This window comes from Micropterus dolomieu, linkage group LG03 (genome assembly GCF_021292245.1).
Source record: "Micropterus dolomieu isolate WLL.071019.BEF.003 ecotype Adirondacks linkage group LG03, ASM2129224v1, whole genome shotgun sequence".
In the NCBI taxonomy this organism is placed as follows: Eukaryota; Metazoa; Chordata; class Actinopteri; order Centrarchiformes; family Centrarchidae; genus Micropterus; species Micropterus dolomieu.
Genome location: NC_060152.1, coordinates 29,211,893 through 29,234,969, shown reverse-complemented (window position 1 = coordinate 29,234,969; position 23,077 = coordinate 29,211,893). Strand labels below are relative to the sequence as shown.

Below are 23,077 nucleotides of genomic sequence, written 5' to 3'. Positions count from 1 at the left end.
GCAGAGGTACTGACCTTTCCTGTGGCACGGCAAACCAGTACTCGTGCTTCTTGCCCTGCTGGGCATACTGCTGCATTGAAGCGCTGGCGTTGGAAACAAACGTCTTCTTCATGGGCTTCCCCACCCGCAGACACAGGAACTTGTGAGAGCGGTGCTTCCGCCTCTCTGTGGACCCTGCACCAGAAAGAGGTCACATGGTCACACATTAGCATATAAATGTGTTATGTTATAACCCAATATCTATAACAAACAGCGCAAAATATTTTAAAGGAATAGTTCGACATCTTGGGGAATATGCCTTAATGCTTCGCTTTGATTTTGTACATATTTTAATTTTTAGTGTAGGCCTACATATCTGTATGCTAAAAAAGTAGCTACAGCCAGCAGCTGGTTAGTGTAGCTTAGCATAAATACTGCAAACAGAGGGAAACAGCTAGTCTGGCTCTGGTTTTGTTAGCTTTATACAAGCCTAGGCTAGCTGCCCCCCCGTCTTCCCAATCTTTAGGTTAAATACATGAGTTTGTTATCAATGTTTTCATCTAACTTGCAGGAAGCCGACAAACATGTTTCACAAAATGGCAATGTAAGTTCCTTTAACAATAATGTGCGCTTTTTCTGTATCAAATCTCTGTCATCTAAAAACAAAACACATCTACTTGATTAACTGTTTACTCTCTTCCTAAGATCTTCTTTATTTATGTGACCCAATTTGCTATCTTCTATTTACTGGCTACTTCAGCTGGCATTAGTCATTTTGTGGCAGAAACACAACAGATGACAGAAATAAATGGAGTAGCACACTATAATTGATAGCGACACTGAGTCTTCTGCCCATGGTACATTATCAATGGCCTATTATAAGGTCACAGCCCCAGGAAGCTGAATGAGAGCACTGTGCCAGTGACATTACACTGGCAGATATTGTTAGCTCATGGTTGGGCAGCTTAGCTCATCGTAACTAGCAATAATGACACAATAATATTAATCTGCTTGGACAACACAGCTCAGTGGGACAAATTCAATTTTCAAGATGCATTAATTCTGTATTAATGCAGCTTGTTTTTGAAGTTGCTGCTGTTACTTGTGTGGGCTGCGCTAATGTGTGCAGAATAATGGGCAGCCCTGCTGGGATCCCTGTGAGTTAGAACTGCTTTTGCAGCCTGGCTCTCTGTGTGACAATAATTGCCAGGGAGAAAATGTTAAATCTTTCTCCCACTGTTTTGGTCTGTGTATTCTTGGGGAGGGAAACCTTTTTTGAATTACAACCTTGTGTCCAACTAGAGTGGTTTACATAGACACAAGTGAGTCAGTAAGTGTGACAGACTGGGGGGCCACGGTTCGATAACAAGACCAAAACTGTGCCTATCAGATACTGATACTGCTGCCATGGTTTTGTATGTTTTAGCCTATTAACTACTAATTGCATAGTATTTGTCAGCCATTTTCTCTAGCACATCTGGCTTTCCAGGCAGTCACTGCGGTTTATTTCAGTACACTGAACATTATCTTGCTTGAGATAGGTATTTCAGCAAACATTCTGCTACCTTGATAACATTACAGTATGTTCTTACTGTGCAGTAATACAGTTAAAAGAATGAGATGTTTTAAAATAACTTGCTGGTGTGTTCAAGGGTACTCATGACATCTGTTATTTGAAAGTATGCTACTGAAACGCACTACATTTACAAGTTATATTAGATGACAATGATGTGATGATGTGAACTTGGCCATAGTTTTCTTTAGCTTGGAACAGGTTTCTGTTGAGCAGTCAGCACTCAAGACAATAATGTTGTTGTAATAATGTATTTGGGGGAGTTGGGAAATGACAAAAAAAGCCCTTCATCAGTACAAACTTGAGGCTTCTAGCATTTCTTTTCCTTCCTGTTCTAAATGGTGTACAATGTATTTGAAATTTTGCACATAAACATATGTTATTTAAAACTATAAAATGCACATAATGAGATGAATTATGTTTTTCTTTTGGTATACATGTTGCTGGAAGATGTTTTGTTATATACAGTATTTGATGAATAACAGTGTCCGGCGTGAGATGGACCGAATGGTTGGCTTGACAAAAAATGGACTTAGACAGGTTAAAACATCTAAAACCATTTGTACAATCCTTTAATCTTAATCTAGGCAATGAACACAAAATACGTTTATTCCAGGCCTTTTTGGAATTTTGTATTTCAAGCCACATAAAAGCAAAACCAGAGAAGGATGTCAAATGTAAATACCACCTCTCTGAATGGTATCTCAGGAGGCGTTTTGATGTTGGGTTTCACCGTCACTGTGTTACCCCTTTGGGTACTTGGTGTGTTTGTGGCATTGTGGTGTTTGATAGGCTTTAGCTTATCGCCCAGAGGAGTGGCCCAGACCACCAGAGCCAGAGATCAAAGAGCAGCATAAAGCCCGGCCAGCGCCGCCAAACAACAGAGAGGCAGCCATTTCCCTTCGTCTTTATATTCCCATTACTAGCACCAAGGCAGAGTGGAAACGGAAAGGTTATCAGAAACAAACATGAGAGAAGTGATTCTGAAGCGGCCAGAGAGGAGAGAAACTCACTTTGATAGTCTTCAGAAGAATATGGATGTCGGGCTGCAGCTAAAAGTCAACACGAGGCCACATTCATCACCTGAAATATCCTCTACCTGTTTTTCACAAGGTTTAAGTTAAAAGTCCTGACTGTTGCTAAGTAAACGTGTTTACCGTCTGCAGAGTTCTGCGTGCCGTCGTTTTGCGTCTGCTCTACAATTTCCTCTTCCTCCTTGCCTTGTTGCATAGTGTCCGTTTTGGAGATGTCTGTCCCCTCATTGGCATCACCCTGTGGACTGGCTGAGACGGAGGTGCCTTCTGTGGCACCAGGGGTGGCTGAGCTTTGGGACCCTGGGCGGGAGGTGCTTCTGCTTGGACCCTGGGCCTGGCTAGTGCTGCTGCTGGTGGTGGTGGGTGTGCTTGGTGGCTTCTCTACACTGTGCTGCTTGGATCCCAGGGGGGACTGGCTATCATTTTCTGTGGCAGTGTCTGGTGGATTGTCCTCCGCTTTTGCCGCGCTGGGCTCCTCTGGTTGGCTGACTGAGCCGCGGGCACTGCCTGTGGTGTGGGAGTCAGCGCAGGCGGCCCCCACCTGGGTGACGGTTTGCACAGACTCTGTGGAAGCGCCAGAGGACTTGTCCAGGCGGAGGTCCTCATTAGACGCTTGCTCTTCCTCCCGGATTGGGGACAGCTCCGGCTCGGTAAAGACGTCTTCGGAGATGGAGCCCTCGGCGCTGCGTGGGGCCGTGCTGTCATTGGCTCCTGGCTCCCGCAGGCGCTGCTCTGGGTCCTTCTGCTGGGAGGGATGTCTCTCAACTGGAAGAGGCTCCAGATCACTGGAAATATGGAAGAGAAGCAATAACACACCCACAACTCTATCAATAACAAAAGACTATAGTATGTAGCATGTTTAGCATGTGGGTGTGTATTCGACTGTGTATTCCATATAGGGACTTTAAGCACTTTACAGGTTTTACACAGGGAGATCAGATTAGTTGTCATGGTTAGTATTACTCAGCCTGTAAAAACAAAAGTATGATATCTTCTGTGGTGTTTGTTGGGCATGACACTACTTCGTTGCATTAGAGAAATGCAGGATCCAGTGTTTTTGGAGCTTGACCCAAACTAGGGACTGAAAGTCAGGATATCTCTGCTTTGATTTTACAAATGTTTTTTTTATCCATCAAATCTCCGGAGTACACCTTTAACACCTTAACTAATTTATATATCAACGGAAAGGGTTGTACCCTAAAACTGACGTTGTCAAGTAAAAAAAAAAGCCCTGAGCCGCCCTGATCTCCTTAGAACAGAATCGGGTTTTACTGGTTTTGATTTAGGAATATGAACATATCTAGTGGTTTGGGTCATATATGCAGCCTGTTAACTGGGAACAATTTCAGCAAATCAGTTCTGACAGACAGGAATGGTAACAAAAAGAAAGCAACCACAGTGAACTGATTAGATGAAGTCAGATCTGTGTAAACACCTTTTACCCAGACCACAGCATGCACAGCAACTGTGTGGAAATTTAGAACAAGACCAGGCACGAATAACACCTGCACGGACAGAACGTATGTCCCCATATGCATCAATACTGATGCACCAACTTTGTCCATATTTGGACAGACTATTTTTGTTCCATCAATCTTTTAAGAATGATTAGTCCGTCATCGCATAAATGTTAATATCCCTCAGCTGCAATTAATTTTATGTACAACAAATACAGCAAATAAAAACCACACTATTTGTTGTTCTTGCAAACCTCTAATGAGTTTGCATGCTAATGGACCAAACACATGTTACGGTATATAACCAGCACACTCCACAGAATCACATCCTGCAGGCACATGTTGCTCAGCTATGTGTTCAGACAGAGAGAGCGATAGAGAGAGGTCAGCAGGGGGGTGGGGACGGGTCAGCAGAGACAGAGAGATATGGGGAATGGTCAGAGGGGTGGGGAGGTGGAAGAGACAGACAACGGACCACAGCTGAGAAAACAGCTGGGCCTGGCAGAAAGCCAGCACAATAATTGCAACATTCAACCAGCTAAATACAGCCCTGCTCAGACCCTGCTACCACCAGAACAGACAGGGAAAAAAATATCACTAATACGACACAACATATTTGTCTTTGCATAAATGTGTCTTCAACAGCACTAAAACAATCCAAAAAAAAAAAAAAAAAATTTCAGACAAATCTGTGGGAGGAAACACAAGTGAATCCTCTGAAGTGTTCCTACTGCATAAAGAGCTGAGCAATCAGAACGTAGGAGGGCGAAGGCATACTTCATTAACCCTGGTGTAATTGCTGTTTCCTTTTAGTTTTGGTATGTGGGGGAATGGAATGCAACTGTCGGTTGGCTGCTGACGCAATCTGCCTATGGGTGCAGCAGAGAATGACATTGATTACAGTGAGGTTGCTGTATTTCTGTGAGGGGGAGAGCGGGAGAAAGACAGGTGGAATTTAACGGTGGAGGATGACTATAAGAATGAAAATGTGCTGGACGTTTCCAAGTAGGCATGGAAATGTAAAAAATAATAGACATGGTAATAAATTATATGTATCAGTTAATGCAAATGCAAAGTTAGTGAACAAAAAAAAATCTAAATCAAATCAATATTCGGTTTGGCTATTCCTCCGAGACAGCTGTTTCTGTTTCAGTAAATGATGGTGTTTCAACCTACATATTGAATTAGTGATTATTAGCACCTGTTTAATTGTTTAATCTGACTCCTTCAGCAGTCACCTACATGATGTGCCTACAAAATCCTTGAATTTGTGCAAGTATACCTAGAAGAATTGATGCCGTTTTGAAGGCAAAGCGTGGTAACACCAAATCTTTTTACAGCATATTTTAGATACCTGCCTCAAACGTTTGCAAAGTACTGTATGGAGGAGTAAATCAGAGTTAGAGGTCAGTGTTAGCATTTCTTGCAGCATTTACATGTGTATGTAAGTAATTTACATACATACTCTAATGAGATTCAGTCTACAACTAAGTATGTGTCAATGTTTTTCCTTACTCTGGCACAGCCTCTCTGATCTTGGGGTCAGTGATCTCCTTGTAGATGGCGGCAGACTGTACTTCCTCCAGAGGACACATGATGCCGTACTCCTCGCACCCATGGGCCTGAACCAGGGGGTCCATCCGGTGAGGGTCGAACATGATGTTGTTGGGTGTCACCAGCAACACCCCGCTCACCGCACCCTGAATCACCATTGGAAAAGAGAGGGATGGGTGAGGAACAAAGGGTTCCCACAGAACTTTTAATACATAAAAAGGAACAGCTTAGTATGTTTATCTACCACCAAAAGATAACCAAAAGCCACATAAACAACTGGAGACCAAATCCATTTTAAACCACAAATGTCCTAAATCAAGTAGAAGTTATCGACTGCCAGCGCTGACCACTCCAGTGCCTTCATTTGGTACCTGGGAGTGAATCAGCAGCGGCTCAATACCATGGATCTGTGTGTGTGTGTTTCAGAGCACACACGCAGGCAGGCAGGCAGTGATGGACCGGCTGGGTGGAGTCTGTAAGTATTTCAATGTAGGATGTCCCTGGCTATCATCCTGCCTGCTCTGAATCAAACCTGACCAAACCACAACACACACAATCAATCTGACCAGTGTGTGTGTGTTCAGTGGTCAAACGTATCAAAAGTAACATTTAAGTGTGTGCACTGGATTTTTTCTTACCTTTATGCTTTTTTTGTTGTTGTTGACAATATTGATGTTACCGTTTTATCATCATCACCAAGCTGCACATTTTATGTTTAGAGCAAAACAACAACACTCTCAGATTTAGAATCAAATCTCAGTTTTAGAAGAAAAGAAATGACCAGAAGATTTAAACACAACATTTAACCATAAGACCTTATTAGTTTCCCAATTTAGATAACTCAGTTTATACTTAACAACATTAACTATAACCAGCAGAACTGAACTACAGCCAGCAGGTCTTCTCTACATGTGCTGGTCTACAGGGTTGTTCATCTGCCCACACACTTGCCTGCAGTATTTACTTTACTCTCACTTTATCCTCCTTCCTGGTTTCTTAAATTAAAAAAACTGAAATGCAGTTGTTTTTATATCAGTGGAGGAAGATTTCGCATCATGCATTTTTGTCGTAATGACTTCAAACAGACTTGTTTATGTCTGCTTCAGTTAGTGATTTCACAAATTGCTGAGAGTATCATAGACGGGCACAGAAAGAGCAACGGAAACAGCAGAAGAGTATAATGGTTTCACAGTTAAAAAACCCGAAAGTGGTCATCACAGACAGCATTGTGGAGCAAATGGATTCTGGTCCGCTAAAGTGGAGCACTTGATATTTTTGCTGATTTGTTCTTTGTTGGGAAAATTACTAAATCTCAAAAGACTCACTTTATCCCTTTGATAGCATAGATGGTTTGAACAACACTGAACAACAAGCCAAAAAAAAGAAAACAGCTTTACTGTGGACTTTAAATTTCAAGTGCAACGTTTTTCTTGTAATTTGTGTAATAATTCTAACCTGGGAACCAGACAAATCTGCAAGCTTTATTTGCTCTGGCATATGTATCTGGTCCCCCTCTCAATCACACAGATTTCCAGCCGACCTGAATTGTGCCAATCGTTTATCGAATACGGGACAGTTTGTTGTGATGACGATGATGTTTTGTTACACGACCAAGATGGCTGCTGCTGATGTGGAACATTCTTTTGAAACAAACTGGACCTCTTGATGCTGATAACTAAAACAGCAACACTCATTCACAGACATTATCAGTGCCACACCATCACAACTTATCCCTGCGCGCTGTTTACATGTTTGCGTCGCTCAGCGCTTTGTCACACATTTCGTTGCTCAGAGTGGTTGTTGGTATTTCAACTGGACGTCAAGCTGTCATAATTCTACATTTACAGCCAATTCTTTTGGAATGTGAAGTGTGTTGAGTGCCTGCAGCTCTTCTATATGTTTATATATTTAGTTTGATTACCAATTCAACCACTTTTTCTCTCTTTCCAGCCATCACATTTAGGTGTAGTATTCTTTTGGGGCTGACAATTTATACTCTAGCAGTTTGCAGCTTTCTGTCTGTCACATTCATGTCACACACAAAGTTCCCACACTCATAAATTAGGGCATCTTTACTACTTACCTTTCCATCAGTGATGTACTTGCAGTTGATCTTGAGGAACTTCTCTGTGAGGGCCTCTTCCTCCTCGGAGGTGGATGACACCACTCTGGACTGGCGCAGGGCAGAGAACACTGGAGGGTGAACACCTTCTGGTCTGGGGGGGCCATCAGAGTCCTGGAGTTGAATGAGTGCGGGTGTGGACAATGGTGTAATTAGTAGTGTCAGATGTACACAGCTGACAAACTTTTCTAAGGAGCCACCTGGTGTCAGGTGGGGAGTCGCCGACACACACACTTCCACGCACGGAGATAGTCTGTTCATTTTAACTGAAGAACTTATTTATTTATTTATTTATTTATTGTCCAGTTGACTTTCCAACAACGAAAAAATAAATAACTTAAATAAAAAGACCAACACATGATTGATATTACTAATGTCAAGCATTGCGGTCAGAAAACTGTTGGCTCTCCGCCATCTAACTCATCCACAGGCCCTCCCTATTGTCTACTTAAGGGCAACCTATCAGCGCCCCAGAGACGCAGAATCAAGGAGGAGAAGGTCAATAAGCAATGTAAAAATGTCCTCCTAACAGTGTCAAAGTTTAACTCAAAAGATCAGTTTTATATTTAAATTAAAGAACTCTCAGTATGGCGTCAACATGGAGGCCCTCTAATTGGTGATGCCAGAGCAAGATAATTACAACATAAACATTAAATGGAGCAAGAATACAAATGTGAAATACAAACATTAGATGTCCTAACTCAAGTGTCACTTTCACTTTTCATATCTCATAACCATGAGCCACATGAATCTACCCACATGAATCCATGTTGCAAGTGTCCATACTCAATTAGGTAGAAAATCATTAGTCCAATGAGTGTAGACGTGGTGCAGAGCTCAGGAGTCCGTGTATGTCAGGATTTGTAAAGGGGTTGTGTGCAAAGGGGAATGTGTGAATGAGTGTGCATTTGTCAGGGGTGTCAAGTGTCAGATTTCTTTAAGCTCAGTTTTCGGCCTTGAGGAGTAAACAAAGCTTATCAATGGGTCTTTGCAGCACATTCGTTTTGGTTTGAACTTTAACACTGCGAACGAGCCCTTTGGGCCCTGGCAAGGTCTTTATCACACGGCCAAGAGGCCATGAGCTCCTGGGTGCAGTTTCCTCCACTACTACTACTACGTCATTAATGTTGACATTTCTTCTGGTATCGACCCCCTTTTGCAGATATTCTTTAGTCCATCTCTTCTAGAACAGGTCTGCAATATATTGCACTTGTCTCCATCTCTTTCTTGTGTAGAGGTCATCTTTGCGAAAGAGTCCTGCTGGCAAAAGGGGTCTAGCGTTTAGCTGCAGCAGATGGTCAGTAGACACAGTAGTGATGTACCTTTTTCACTAGCTTGATAAGTCTTTCCCACACTCCTCCAAAGTGTGCTGCAAATGGAAGGTTGAACAACCATTTGGCATCATTAATCAGCAGTGCATCCTGAATCCTTTGGTGATCCAGCTTGATCAAAGCAGACTTTAACTCTTTCTGTGCACCCACAAAGGTGACCTTTCGGACACATTGGAAATACTGCTGTGCGTTCTTAAGGCTGGACTTGTTTGCCGTTCTTCACAATAAACAAAAAAGGGTGCATTTTATATTTAGGAGTTAAGTGAAATTAAGGGATGGATCTGAAACTGACAAAGGCAAAACTGTGAAAGCTGTGTTCCACTTCCACACAAACATCTATATGAATGAATCATGTCTAAATCCCTAAATAGCATTCAACCAAACGGACTAAATAATAATCAGTCAAACAGGCATTGCTTGGTTCACTTGGTAACACAGGGTGTAACTAATTTGTGTCTCATTTCATCAAACTAATGCGTATGCGAGAGTCTAAATGTATTATCTTTATACAGTATAAACAGATATTTTCTGCACAGCAGGACAATCAGGCTGAAAGAAACCCAATGAAAGCCAAACGAGCGCACCTCCTGTGTGCCTGAGCTTCACACAGGCAATTAGGTGAACACCATTCATATGAAACCACGGCTTTAATTATTGTGCTTTTTGCATGACTTGGTGTCTAGTCAAGTGTTATTTGACATAACTATAGATTCAACTGAAGACAATTTGTGGTTGCTTTGTGTCTCTCTGTGGTAATTTTGCGTTTCTTTGTGGTCGTTTTGAGTCTCTTTGTAGTTGTTTTGAGCCTCTTTGTTGCAATCCGTTCAGTAATCCACCCCTGATACTAACAAGCCAACTACCTATCACCTTCTGACTCTGGTGGGGGCACCAGGGGTCGCCAATTAGATTTCAGGGAGCTGTGCCACACCTGGCCCTACCTTTGCATTGAGTGGCCTTGTGTGCAAAAACTGCTCATATATGCCCAATGTAAACTGATGCGGTTAACTTGTTTGTCCACAACCTGCCAGCTGCTCCACCGCCAAGAAGGAATGAAAATTATGTCTCAACTATGTAGTTCTATTATATGCTGACACATACACTATGAAGCTATTTGTTACTGCTTCTTAATCTACACAATGGTAACTCTGCAATCTGCTACAGATGGTGTGTCTGCTGGGCAGGAAACACGACGTGTGGTGGGTTTGGTGTATCTGTAAGTGGCCTGTTGCCATATGATGTCTAACCCATTGTTGGGCAGCAACGCGTTACTGTAATAATATTACTCTTCCCAGTAACCAGTAGTGTAACTAATTACTTTTCTAAAACAGTAATATTATTAGAGTTACTAACCCAAGTAACGCTGTGTTACTTGTTACTGAACGCACCATCTTGAATGACTGTGCGGCACCGGAGCTTATGTTCATGTCCGCTGTTAGCCAAAAAGTAAGGGCAGATGTGAGAACGAGGGAGAGAGGCGTTCTTTCCACAGCTGTAAGTAGCTACTGCCATTCTTGTGTCATAGTCTAAGATGCAAAGAACACTGTCGTCTATTGTAAACTCTGTGCGACCAGCAAAAAGCTTTCAACCGCGAACAATTGTACATTTATTTATTGAAGCATCTGCTGAAGCAACACAGCAACGTGAAACTTACAGAAAGAAACTCCGGCAGTAACTGCCACTGATGCTTTGACTCGTCGGGAGAGAGTGGCGTTAACGTAACGTTTTGTAACTGAATACTGTTCTTATAAATAGTCTGCGCAGAAAAACAGCTGTTCAAAAGTTGGGAAAAAGCCGGTGGCGTTAAGAAATGTTAGGCCTATGGCTATATGCTTTGTAAAAACCATACTCCTTGCTGCTGTTAGGAATATGATATTAGTTAAAAAGGGGTGAAGGGAGGTGGTAGTGAAAGCAGTGTCTCCCATAACTAGCCTATAATTTGGATAATTATCAACGCGCACCGCCACATATTGATTTTCTAATTTTTTTTATTAGGCGTATTTAAAATCATATTTGATTGAGGAGCTGTATTGAGGAGCATATATTCGCGCAGCACCTCCCCTCGCTCGCTTACTCTGTCTTTCTCTCTCTCCTGCGCAAACCTGTCCAAAGTTAGAATATCCCCCGCCACACTGTCATTCTGTGGGAAACACTGGAAAGTAACATAGTAACGTAATGAGTAACGTAACTAGTTACTTTTATCACCCAGTAATAAGTAATAATATAACTTTTTTAAGGAGTAATAAGTAACTAGTAATATATTACAATTTCTGATTAACTTGCCCAACATTGGTCTGAGCCACACGAAAGTCTGTCTAAATAACTGTCCAAAAGGGACAACTGCCTGACAGGGAGACATTTTGCAGGACGGAGGTGACAGAACAACACTCTGCAAGATGGACTGTCTGTGACACCGAATGACTGCTGAAGCAGTCAGATTGGATGAGAAGAAATGAGGGAAAGGAGAAAAAACGGAGAATAAACTGTAGCAGAAGCAACTAAAAAAGGAAAGCAGTACAAAGCTGCTGTGGAGAAATTAAAGAGACAAGGAGATAAAGAGAGCTAAAGGCAATAAAAGAGAGTGATTGGAGTGAGGACAAAGAACAAAAGGCAAAAGGAGGACAGAGAGGAGTGTGTGGGAGTTATCATCGGGGAGGGAGTCAAAAGCTGATGGAGAAGTGAAGAGCAGTGAAGAGCTTAGAGGAGAAAGCCCGAGCCCGTAACAACTGTCTGCTGTCCTCCTGACACCCACCCCCACACCTCTCCCTCTCAGTCTCCCAGTGCAGTCGACAAACAGCCTGTAGCTACTGACCCACACCGACACAGGCAGCCCAGACACTGGCAGCCAGGGAAGGCTGAGGGGGCCGAGCCAATCTGTTACAGCCAAAACAAGCCTCTCTTAACAAGGACAGGAGAAAAGGAACTTAAAATTGTAAAATAAAGATAAGGACGACAGGGATCGGAGCTCAAGAACATTGTTGAAACAAAAACAAAAAAAGAGAGCAGATCCCTGATCTATGAGAGCATCTATAGATGATGAATTTCAGATGTGAGGTACCAGTGATGATGATGAGGACCTGTATGTAGGAACTTGTCTGTTTAAACCAGCTCATCATCCACTTAAACTGAACACACCTCACCTACACAACTGCACTTCATTGCACTTATGCACTTACGTCCCGGCGAGTCACTTCCCAGTGACTCATCCAAGCGGGCCCTCCTGCTCCAAGGTTAAATATGGAAAGAGGAGCAGCCTTTTCCACCCAAAAATTCAAGCTAAACACTGACTAGAACACACCTGGGACCAGAAACACACATGCTGTCCACGTGTGCAGCACACACCTGGGTTGAAATCAGCACCTACAGATATCAAAACATGTCCTCCCTCATAGAAATGCACAACAAACACTGTCTCCCTATTCCCTCTCATTAAGTCTGGCACATCTGAGAAATGGGTTGGTAACAAAACAACACCCATCACACGTCCCACACAGTCCACATCAGAGAGGACTGTGAAGAACACATTTTCTGTCCATCAGCTGAGAGCAGTTGCTCATAAGGCAACACAAGCTGACAGGCAATGATTTCTTTTGGTATAACACCAAATGTTAAGCAAAAAAATAAATAAATACAAAGTTGCTCGGATAAAAAGGAATTAAGTTGCTCTGTTTAATTGGCTGTCAAGAGCTGACAATCTGTCTGAACCTTTCAATGTGAAATTCTATATGGGAACACAAAACAGACCTCGGCTCACATTCTCTGTATTTTAATTCCCCCAGGTCATAAGGGAACTGATGGAGACGGTGTGATGATCTCTTAAACAGAACCTGTACAGTCATGCTACACCAGCGAATCACCACCTGATCCAATCACATCTTACCGATCATGCTGCCAGCTCCTTTCTCTTCCCTGTGATTCCTCCCTGACTACCTGTGTTGCTCAATCCTTCCTGCTACGTACTGCTATTGGCTGCTTGTGCTACTTTCTCTCTCCAACACCTCCAGCTGTCTGATTCCTTAAAAAACAACCCTTTGTTATTTACCAATGATACACTGCATGTCGGCAGGGGTTTGTCGACCTTGCCTGGTCATATCACTCCAGGATTTTTCAGTTTCTCTGTAACCTTTTATACAACAATAGTTTTAACTTCATTAAACAATTGTTCTGAAATGAGTTTTATCTGCTTTTAGAAGTTTTAAGCATGATAGCAGCATGGCTCTAGAGATGGAAATGTCAGTGTAGAACTAGCAGATTAACATTTGTGGTTTGAAGTGAAACATCTGGAAAACTATTGGAGATTGTCATGAAATTTGCTATAGATCTACATGCCCCCCCTCAGGATGAAATCTAATCACTTTGGTGATCCTTTGACTTTTCATCCAGCGTCATCTTTGGCTCATATTGATTGATTGTCTAATATATTGGTTTATGATAAAATACCTGCAAACCAAATGACATTCGCATCAGCCTCAGCTGTATGTATTTAGCGGTAATTAAGAAATGTTAGCATGCTTAGAAGCTAAACTAAAATGATCAACTTGGTAAACAAGCTCAAAATTAATCTTAATCTTAATTAATCATGGGTGTGTTTTGGGAGTAACATGCAATAAACCAATCAGTGTCATCTCCCATTCCCTTTAAAAGCCAGGTGCGCTTGTACCTTGGTGCTTTGCTGTTATAATGACGGATTTGTGTCTGTTTAAATACCTACTGTATGTGTATGGCCTGGATTGGTCAAATAATTAGCCATTTCTGTAAATCTGATAATTATAACGAGTAACCATAACAATGTGTAATATAATATATATAGATGTACATTTTAGCCTTTAAAAATAAATCTGTGTGCATATCTGTGTGTGTAACAAGCATAGTGTAAGTACATATTAGCCTAGGCGCATATTACTAATGCATCCTTAAATTACAGTGAAACACTGCGATATTGACTTTAGACCAGGTTTTTGTTGATCAATGACGCAATGGCTTTCCAGTGTCTCAAAATAGCAACATGTCAACAGTGCACCTTAACACACCTCCCTGACCCAGCATGGCTATGAGCACACAGTTGGGCGCAAGTGCATTTGCTATTTAAACAATGTGGATGTTGGATGGGAAAATGACAACTGTGTCGGTCTGAAACTAGCAAAGGTGCTTGCATCATGCTTGGCAAAGCTCTGCGCAGGGTACAAGATAGGGCCCTTAGTCGTCTTCTGACACAGTGCAGGGTTTAAACAACGACCACAACCCAGGTTCAAATCCTGCACACTGCATTTCCAAACACACAGGAACACAAAAAAAAGTGAAGCATTTGTTCCTCATTCCAGTTATTATATGTACACTAACTGACCTGACAGGACTGCAGAAACAAGAGATCACTTTTCTTGTATCACATTGTGTCTTCATTGCACTCTGAATTATCTGTCCATTTTCCCTGCGGATGTCTGAGTAATTTTCACATTGTTTTTTCACAGTGACACTTTTTGTACTGTAAGTCACCCTGAATGTCTATTGAAGACCTAACTAAACTGTAAATTATACTCTCTCCACTCCTTTATTTCTCAGTTAACTGGATTGCTGACAAAGATTTAATATACCGTCCAATGACTAGATCATGATTATTATTGTAAGAGAGTTTCTATAGTTAGAAATCTTTCCAAAACGTCAAAGAGAGAGCAATGAGTTTAGGGAGAGGTGAGAGAAGTGTTAATCAGGCATTTGTACTCTATTTGGTACAGTGGTATAAATACAGCTGACAGATCAATATGGTTTTAAGCTAGGGAAGTTAAGGCCGCGTTATCCTGCCACAGCCACCTGACATACTTCAAGAGAATATTGCTTTCCCGGAAAGGGTGCTTTCTTTGCACTACTACATTCAGCTAATATATGACCAGTATTTGTTCTGCACTGGCCTCCAAGGCATCCAATATTTTCTCAGCTGGTGCTGGAGAGTGGTACAGTGAGGGATGAGGGACTCACTCGTCTCTTTATTATGCCCCACATTAACTCTAAAGTTCATACAGAATTTTCATTTAAACCGCTAAAACATGCAGGTCAGATAAGGCAACAAACAGCAGTCAGAGAAAAGAAAGAGGGTGAGGAGCTAACACAACCTAACAAAATAATTCTACAATGAAGACAAATAATTGACCTCATTTGAGGTGAGCCACAACTTGTCAGTGTCCTGAAGTGACCAGATTCCAGAGTCTTGGAAAAAGGATTTTTTCAGTGTGTGTGTGACATCAAAGGGAGAGAAAGAGCACAGTGCAGCATAGTGGACTGGCTTCTGCACTGAAATCCAAAGATGAAAGAGCTGCTGTCCTGGGTACAGAGTGCGAGTAACCACGGTGGAGGGGAGGGGAGATGTGGGAGGGAGGAGGAAGGTAGGATGGAAGAGCACTCAAATGGATGTAAAGGAAGAGAAAAGCTGAGGTAAGAAAAGGAGAGAAGGGGTGCTGGGGAAAGCAGGGCTTGACAGGGCCACGGGAGCTTTGCGGGGGTGGATGTTGCATGGCATCACAGTCATCTACTCTACAGGAAGCTGTGAGGGAGGCTGACACTGATGGTGGGGACAGGAGATGGGTGTAATAGTGTTAGATGACAGCTGTGGTGGGGCTACAGAAATCAATATGCTTTTAGTTTCCAGCCAATATTTCTCTCAGTTAAAAGAGAAAAAATGTAGAAAGGGGCCAAGGCTCCTGTGAAATATGGCTTCTATCAAGGCCACAGCCTGGCAGTGAAGCACAGAAGGATATATTGTAAATATGAGAGGTAATATATCAATAAATCACATTCTGTTGTACTTCATATTAATTAAAAAGGAAATGTTCCCATACATTTGTCATTTCTTTAACAATTTTGGCAGAACTCTTTTAAAATGTTAAGTACATTAGTTGCATGTGTCCATATGGAGCCTAATAATAAAGATTTCAGAGAGGAGGCCTGCAGGTGCCACCCAGCTTTGACCTTGACAGTGACACATGGTGCTATCAAAAAAAAATAATTAATCAATCCACAGCTCCACCTTGTGGGCATGGCCATGTTCTGCAAGAGGGAGTGCAAAATGGTTGGGATTCATCACATGTCAGTTGCCAGAAGTCCTCAAGTGCAGTCTGTACTATTATGCATATCACACAACCTTACAGCCCATGCCAAGCAGACACCTCGATGAGCCGATATACTGATTCTGTCATGCTACAAAATAAGACCAGTTTAAAAGACATCATTTCTATAACTTTACCACACGATTCTCATATATATATATGTAATCCAAACTGGTTCTACTTCCTCCACTACTAATTTTAGATCATGTCTCAGTGGAAGAGAGGAAGGAAGGAAGGAGGGAGGCAAAAGTGGTGCCAAAAGAGGAAGAGATAGTGAAGGTCACAGTAGTAGCTGTGTCACTACGGTGAGAGTCTGTGTGTGTGTGTTGTGTGTGTGTGTGTGTGTGTGTGTGTGTGTGTTGTGTGTGTATCAGTATGAGCAGGAGGAGGGTCTGGATAGGACAAAGAGGACGGCCTGCCCACACAGATGACCATAGAGCAAGTATGCCAGTGAGCAGGAGGCTGCCAAATAATTCAACGACAGCAAGACCGCCAGCCGGAAAGTCAGCCAGCTACCCATGCATGCACGTGCACACGTACGCACGCACATGCGCACACAGTCATATAGACGCAGCCAACAATCCGTGCCTGCAAGATGTGTTACTTTTTGCTGCCAATACCAGCAGGCCAGCAGGCAGACCGAGAGCATGAAGACACTTCATAGCTGCCTTATTTGGCCTTTAGCTCTATCCAAAAAAAACCCTGAACAACAATGCTGGATGATGAAAAAAAACTTCCTACCTCAGTTATCTTGCTAACTGAAGTGTTGTGCATCAAAGCATATGAGTGATTCATATTTCACAGGAGATTCTATAGACTTTTGATTTGACACCTCATGTCAAATAACCCCTCTTTCCCCTCTACTTTCTTACTGAAGGCTATTCATTTAGTTGTGTTCAGCAACTACAGGGGAAAAAATGGACCTAAAACTCATCTTTTCCAGTTGTCTTCAAGTAAAACATTATGTAACAGTACTTGCCCAATTTTTTTCCATTCAGAACTTGAAGAATTACATGTTAAACTCCAAAAACTTAAACTCACACTCCAGGGAGGCATGTAAGGCAAGCACGGGGAAAAGGCCGGTGTGAAACAATATTTCAAGACACCGAGGCTTAGACAATCTATACACAAATGTGCTTGACCGAATTTAAGTTAAGGTATTGTTGTGTTACTGACATCTCTGACTCTGTGGCTCTTCTATACACTGTGCTACTTTTTAGCATTTACCATATTTCTGTAAACTGCCACTTGTGGCCACAGTTGTCTCCGTTCAGCAGAAGTTGCAAAGAGTGGCTTTAATGCCCTTTCTAAGCTGTTAACTACTGGGAAGAAATTTAACCCTAAGGTGGTACCAGAACCAGACCCTAACATGATCCGTTCTGGCATGTCAGGGTGCCACAAAGACTTTTACTGTTGGTCTTAAAACAGAAACTTTGTCTGAGGAGGGCCCACAGTGTCTTTGAAACCACCCTAGTCTGTGGCTACTGGGTAGGGCAGAAAGGTTCCTTTTTCTTTCCTAAATGTACAAACTTTAGTTTCTTTTGACAGCTTGAACACTCTTCACTATGTTACTGTGTCTTTTAGTGGGTTCATAATTGTCTGTGTTTTTGAAACACCATCAAAGCTTCAATAAAAATACGTGATAAAAATACATATGATTTCAGCTATGATGCAAATGAATAGCCAGACAAATTATATGCTAGCAATGTTCTGCAGTGAAAACCTCATCATTTCAAACATCTCTTGACTCGACTCTTTTTTATATCAAACTATAAAAGAAAAGCATCTGAAAGTAGTATCCCTTCAGAGCACTCGTCACATCAGGGTTATACTAGCTATTCGCTGCTTGCATTGCTATTACTATGCAACTCCCAGAATCATTTATTTAGATAACATCCTCATTGAGACATGCATGCCGAGCACCAAAACAGGCTTGTAATTAAAAGATGCCGGGGATTCTGGAGAAAAAAATAAAAAGAAGCAGGGTGAGTTATTAAGGTCCTTTCTGTAGTTTAAAAAATCAAATGGCACCTGGATACTGCCTCCTGAAATATAACTACTGTGTGTGTGTGCGTTAGTGTGAGAGATAGGAGTGTGCAGGCACACACAGAGTTGACAGATCCAGACACACACTTTAACACAGACCAATAAACACACACACACACACACACACACACACACACACCGCCTCCACAAACACATACAGAGTGGCACATCGGGTGAGGTAATGTCAACCCCCCCTTCTGTCTTCCAAGCACACTTCCTCTGCCTGGAATAATTGCTGCCTGGCTGCTTGCCTGGGAGAGCGAGCTGCCCCGTTCATTAGTTGCTCCAAATATCAGACACGGCATCACTTTTAAAAGGCTTAATTTCTCTGCAGTCACAGTCCCGCTCTCTGATCCTCGCCCGCCGAGAGCCGTGCCTGCGAGAACAGGCACGGCCTAAATAGATAAGTAGTAAATAAACGGGCCCCTTTCTTTTGCCAAGCGTGGAGAAATTGACGGACAGAGATGAGAGCAGACAAAAGGGGAACGCTTGTGATTGGATGGTGTCTAAACTCAAGTGGAACAGCAGCGACAGCGATGGAGACAGCAGTATCCTTTTTTTTTTTCTTTCTCAAAAGTGGCAAAACAAGTTGTCCGTTTCCATGGAGACCTGCAGTCAGTCATTTTTCTTAAAGGGACCACTGGGTTTCCTGCAGTGCTTAGTGATTGGCTCATTCAGATGCTGCAGACACAGCACCTGAGGGAGACGGCTCATGCTGCTGGTCTTACAGCTGTGAGGACCGGCTGTCTACGGCTGACTGGACCAGACCTGAAGTCACTGCAGACACTAACAACATACCTCAGACCTCCAGCTTGTGTCTCTATCTTATGTGACCAGTGACGCTTAGAGGGACACATGGGAAAGATGTGCCGTCATGTCACGTAGATTTGAAAATATATCAAGAGCAGGACTAATCCTTATCACAAAACAACATGGTGTCACTGGAATTAAAGGGCTATTGCACAGTATATGTTATCTTTAGTATGTACCCAGACTCATCACCATAAAATGTTTACATGCACCAAAACACACTGAAAACGTGATCCCTTAAACCAACCACTTGGAGGTGAAATACACATGGCCAAATTAACAATTATAATAATAATAATAATAATATAATAATAATAATTAACAATGTTCAGATGCCGTGTATTTCCATCCATTTCTTGTAAAGAAATACTACAATAACGAATCAAACCAAAATCTGTCTGTCAGAGCTGTGAATACTAATTAAGGGCCAAGCATTAGCAGAGACAGTTTTTCCCATTTCACACATGCACTTTGTTCCTAAAATGAGACGGCAATTTTACATGTCAGCTTCACGTCTGAAAAGGATCACAATCTGTTTTTCAAGTTGCTCTGGCAATCTACTAGCAGCGTTTTCAAACTTCTCCATTTTAGGTATTCAAATTCAATGTTTTATTCTGGACGGGAGGTGCAAACGTGGCAAAAGCTCAGAGTTGAAAACGTAGTAGTGTGGATGTAGCATTACTCACCTAGGACGTTTGTTAGTGATCTGAGATGACCCTAGGAAAAGTGAACAGCGGAACCAGGTTTTTGGCATGAAAAGCTAACAAACATGATATAACTTGACTACTCAGTCTGGGAAAAACACATACAGTAGAGACAAACTACAGATCTCTAAGAGCAAATTAGTCAAGGTTGAGTTAGGTTTAAAACCAAGACCACATATTGGCAACATACTGTGCCTTTACAAATTTAAGGAATAACTGCTATTTCAAAAAAGTCACATTATTACGGGGAATTTGGGAAACTTGTCTAAGCTTATCATTCTAGTAATAATTCATTTGAATGTTTTATGCTAATGCTTTGTGCTTCTTTGTGCTCAGACTCCTGCATCCTTGCTGCCTTTGCATTAAGGAAAACAAAGGACTTTATTGTGTCGTTGAATTTTTGTAGTTGTATGTGATTTTATGTCCTCCTCCTCAAAATTTCAACCAAATGAAACCTCTGTTCCCTGCAATCTTAAACTCTGTAAAAAAAGCCCAACGGAGAGAGATTACATGTTCTGTGGGTTATTGGACTACAAGAAATCCGTGCTCTATCACAGAGTGAATAAAATAAAAATAAAAACAGCCATAATTTTGACGCAACACAATTTGTCCTTGCTCTTGAATGTATGTGAAACACAGTACAAACACATCACTTCCTGTCCTGTCCTTGGAAAATAGAAGGCAGGTTCTATAGTCTGACCCATCCTTGGAAATTACTTTATTTTATATATATATATATATATATATATATATATTTATTTATATATACATATATATACATACACACACACACACACACACATTTTTTTCTGTCCTTGATGTTCACCTTTAGGCTGACAATGAACGGAGCTTTGAAATGCAACAGTTGCGGTTGAGTCAGTGTTTTTGTGTATGGTGTGTGTGTGTGTGAATGTGTTTACATGGTGGTGACAGAGAGGCACAGACAATGTGGGCAATACTGTATGTGAGTCTCTGTGTATGGTTATCAGGTGCCTATGGGTCTAACAGTTTCTATTGTCGGTACCAGATACAAGCCACCTGCCTCACGAGTAACTTACAGAGATTACAACACTTGAATGTAGTATGCAGCCTCTGGTATTTGTCTGACCATCTGTATTGATCATGGTGAACTATCTTTGCCAAAATTAAACAATGGCTCAGCATCAAACTGTTAAAATTTTCCACAGTTTCCTTCTACTCATCTGTTGCCTGGAACAAAAAAAGATTCTGAAGACTGATAACATCTATTGCAAAAAAATATTGGATCAAAATTCTATTTATATCGGTAAATATTTCACACAGGTCTTGATTCTATCCAAATATAGCACCACAATAGTAAGGTTAATATGGATGGACATTTTCTGAGTGTGTGAGATTGTGCTTCAGAGGTGTGGTCAACATACCGTCACCTTCTCTAAATCAGCTTCTGAGGAGGTGGGAGACAGGGGGCTGATGGGACTGAGGGAAGGGGAGCTTCCGACACTGGAGACGTACTCGGGATCAGGAACGTACAGAACCTGCAAACACAATCCATGTCTGTATTTACACAGGCACCGCCTTTGTGCAAACACACATTGCACACCACACATGCACACACAGGAAGAAATTAAAATGCATCTCTTACACACACACACAATCCAAACAAAAGTTTGACAAGGCAGATAACATAAAATCACATGAACAGTCTCATGCTATTGACAAGGATAAACAGAGGAAGGGAAAGTGATTGTCGTGAAGGTACATCAATGTGTCAGAATTATGGTTTTCATGTAGTTAGAATCATACAGTCAATGTAGGCAATGCATTACTTTTCCATGCTTACATTAAGTTTCAGTTTGAGTTCCATCGGTTGTGTATTATATAAATGGAGAATGACTAGCTGTTAAAATCTGACCTTTGTACCTGTATACATGTATGGACATTCATGGTTGACATTTGGAAGGAAACAATTTCTATTGTCAGGGAAAAAAAGCTTAAGGAAATATTAAAGAATTGATTTGTTTTTAGATTGTACATTGGCTTGTGGAAAAAGGTAGGAGATGAAATATCAATCTAACTACAACCTTAGGGTTAAAAAAATGAGCTGTTTTTTTCCTGTGGTACAAGCTCTGCTTCAGCCGTGGAAGCACAGGGGAAACGATGGTCAACTAGGTCTAGAACAAAATATCATTTTGGATGTTTGTCACTTTCCCCCATTAAAAAACTAATTTAGAATTTGGGTCTATCGTTGTAATACGAAAAGACAAACAAAAGCCGGGGAGGCTGGCAGCGTGTTCAGCAAGCTACAGATGGGCAGTTTGTGTCATGTTGTCAGAACAAAAGTGTCTTCGGGACAATTTTAGCATCACACATATTATTATACCATTTTAGAAACAAAATAGGCCTTTTGCAATTAATTGCATCTTAATGGGAGAAGTGACACTGTAATTAGCAGGCAATTAAGTGGGGATACAGATAACAGATAGTAGGGCTAACAGTGAGTCAGCAAGTCAGAGGAAATAGGAGGATAAAGACATGCAGCATGTGATGTTCCCCAAAAAAACCCTTCTATTTCCAGTTTCTCTACCTAAATTCCCATATGTACTGTAGAGAAATGTTTAGTGAGTGTAAGATCAAGGAAAACCCCGGGGAGTACATTATGAATTGTCAAAAACAGCTATTACGAGATCGAGCGGTGGGTGAGATGCTGTGTAGACATGAGGTTGCAGTAGGATAGTGATGAAGCGATGTAGCTGAATATATCAGTGAAGGCGTGCACTGTGGTTCACACCTGGCCAGGCACCACTGCTCTGGAGAACAGCTTGTTCAGCTGAACCAGTTCGTTGGGTGTTGTGTCAAACTTGAGCGCAATGCTGTTCAACGTGTCCCGCGATTCCACCTGGACCACAGAAACAAGAGAGAGGACACAAAATCACACTCCTGCAGGGCATTTCCTTAAAGATGAACAGGCGAGACTTAAAGATGTGACACAGATTATGAGAGACAGAGAGAGGAAGAGCTGAAAAACAGAGCAGTGCAATTATCTTTTTTTTTTTTTTTTTTTAAATGGTTCATTTTTGCATGTTAGATTTTGGGATGTTATGCAAATGAAAGCTGTCAGCTGTTCTTCCCATGGGAAGCAATGTTGCTGGCAGAAATATGAACTGACATGAATGCCAACTCCAGTCTTCTGTTATCTTGTGAACCACTCATGTAACAACATTTTCTCTTGTAACGTAAAGAAAAGAAAGTATAAATCAAACCCCTGTCTTGCTTGTCCATGTATGTAAGTGAAGTAGCTAAAAAATGTTTGAATGAAGCACAAGCTTTACTAAGTCATACTAATAATACTAGAAATAACTAGCTCTACACCACAATACAGGAACAGTGCAGT

The 23,077-nt window shown here is 41.7% G+C and overlaps 1 protein-coding gene across 6 annotated transcripts in view; it reads right to left on the bottom strand.

Annotated features, from left to right (window-relative positions):
• oxr1a (oxidation resistance 1a) overlaps positions 1-23,077 on the bottom strand; it is a 172,728-nt gene that overhangs the window by 14,079 nt on the left and 135,572 nt on the right. For all 6 annotated transcript variants that reach the window (XM_046044263.1, XM_046044262.1, XM_046044267.1 and 3 more), the window contains 6 exons: positions 22,475-22,582; positions 21,108-21,221; positions 7,681-7,833; positions 5,559-5,743; positions 2,710-3,371; positions 15-174 (listed from right to left, as the gene is read on the bottom strand). In XM_046044263.1, the coding sequence (XP_045900219.1) occupies positions 15-174; positions 2,710-3,371; positions 5,559-5,743; positions 7,681-7,833; positions 21,108-21,221; positions 22,475-22,582 (1,382 nt within the window). The remainder of the gene's footprint in view (positions 1-14; positions 175-2,709; positions 3,372-5,558; positions 5,744-7,680; positions 7,834-21,107; positions 21,222-22,474; positions 22,583-23,077) is intronic.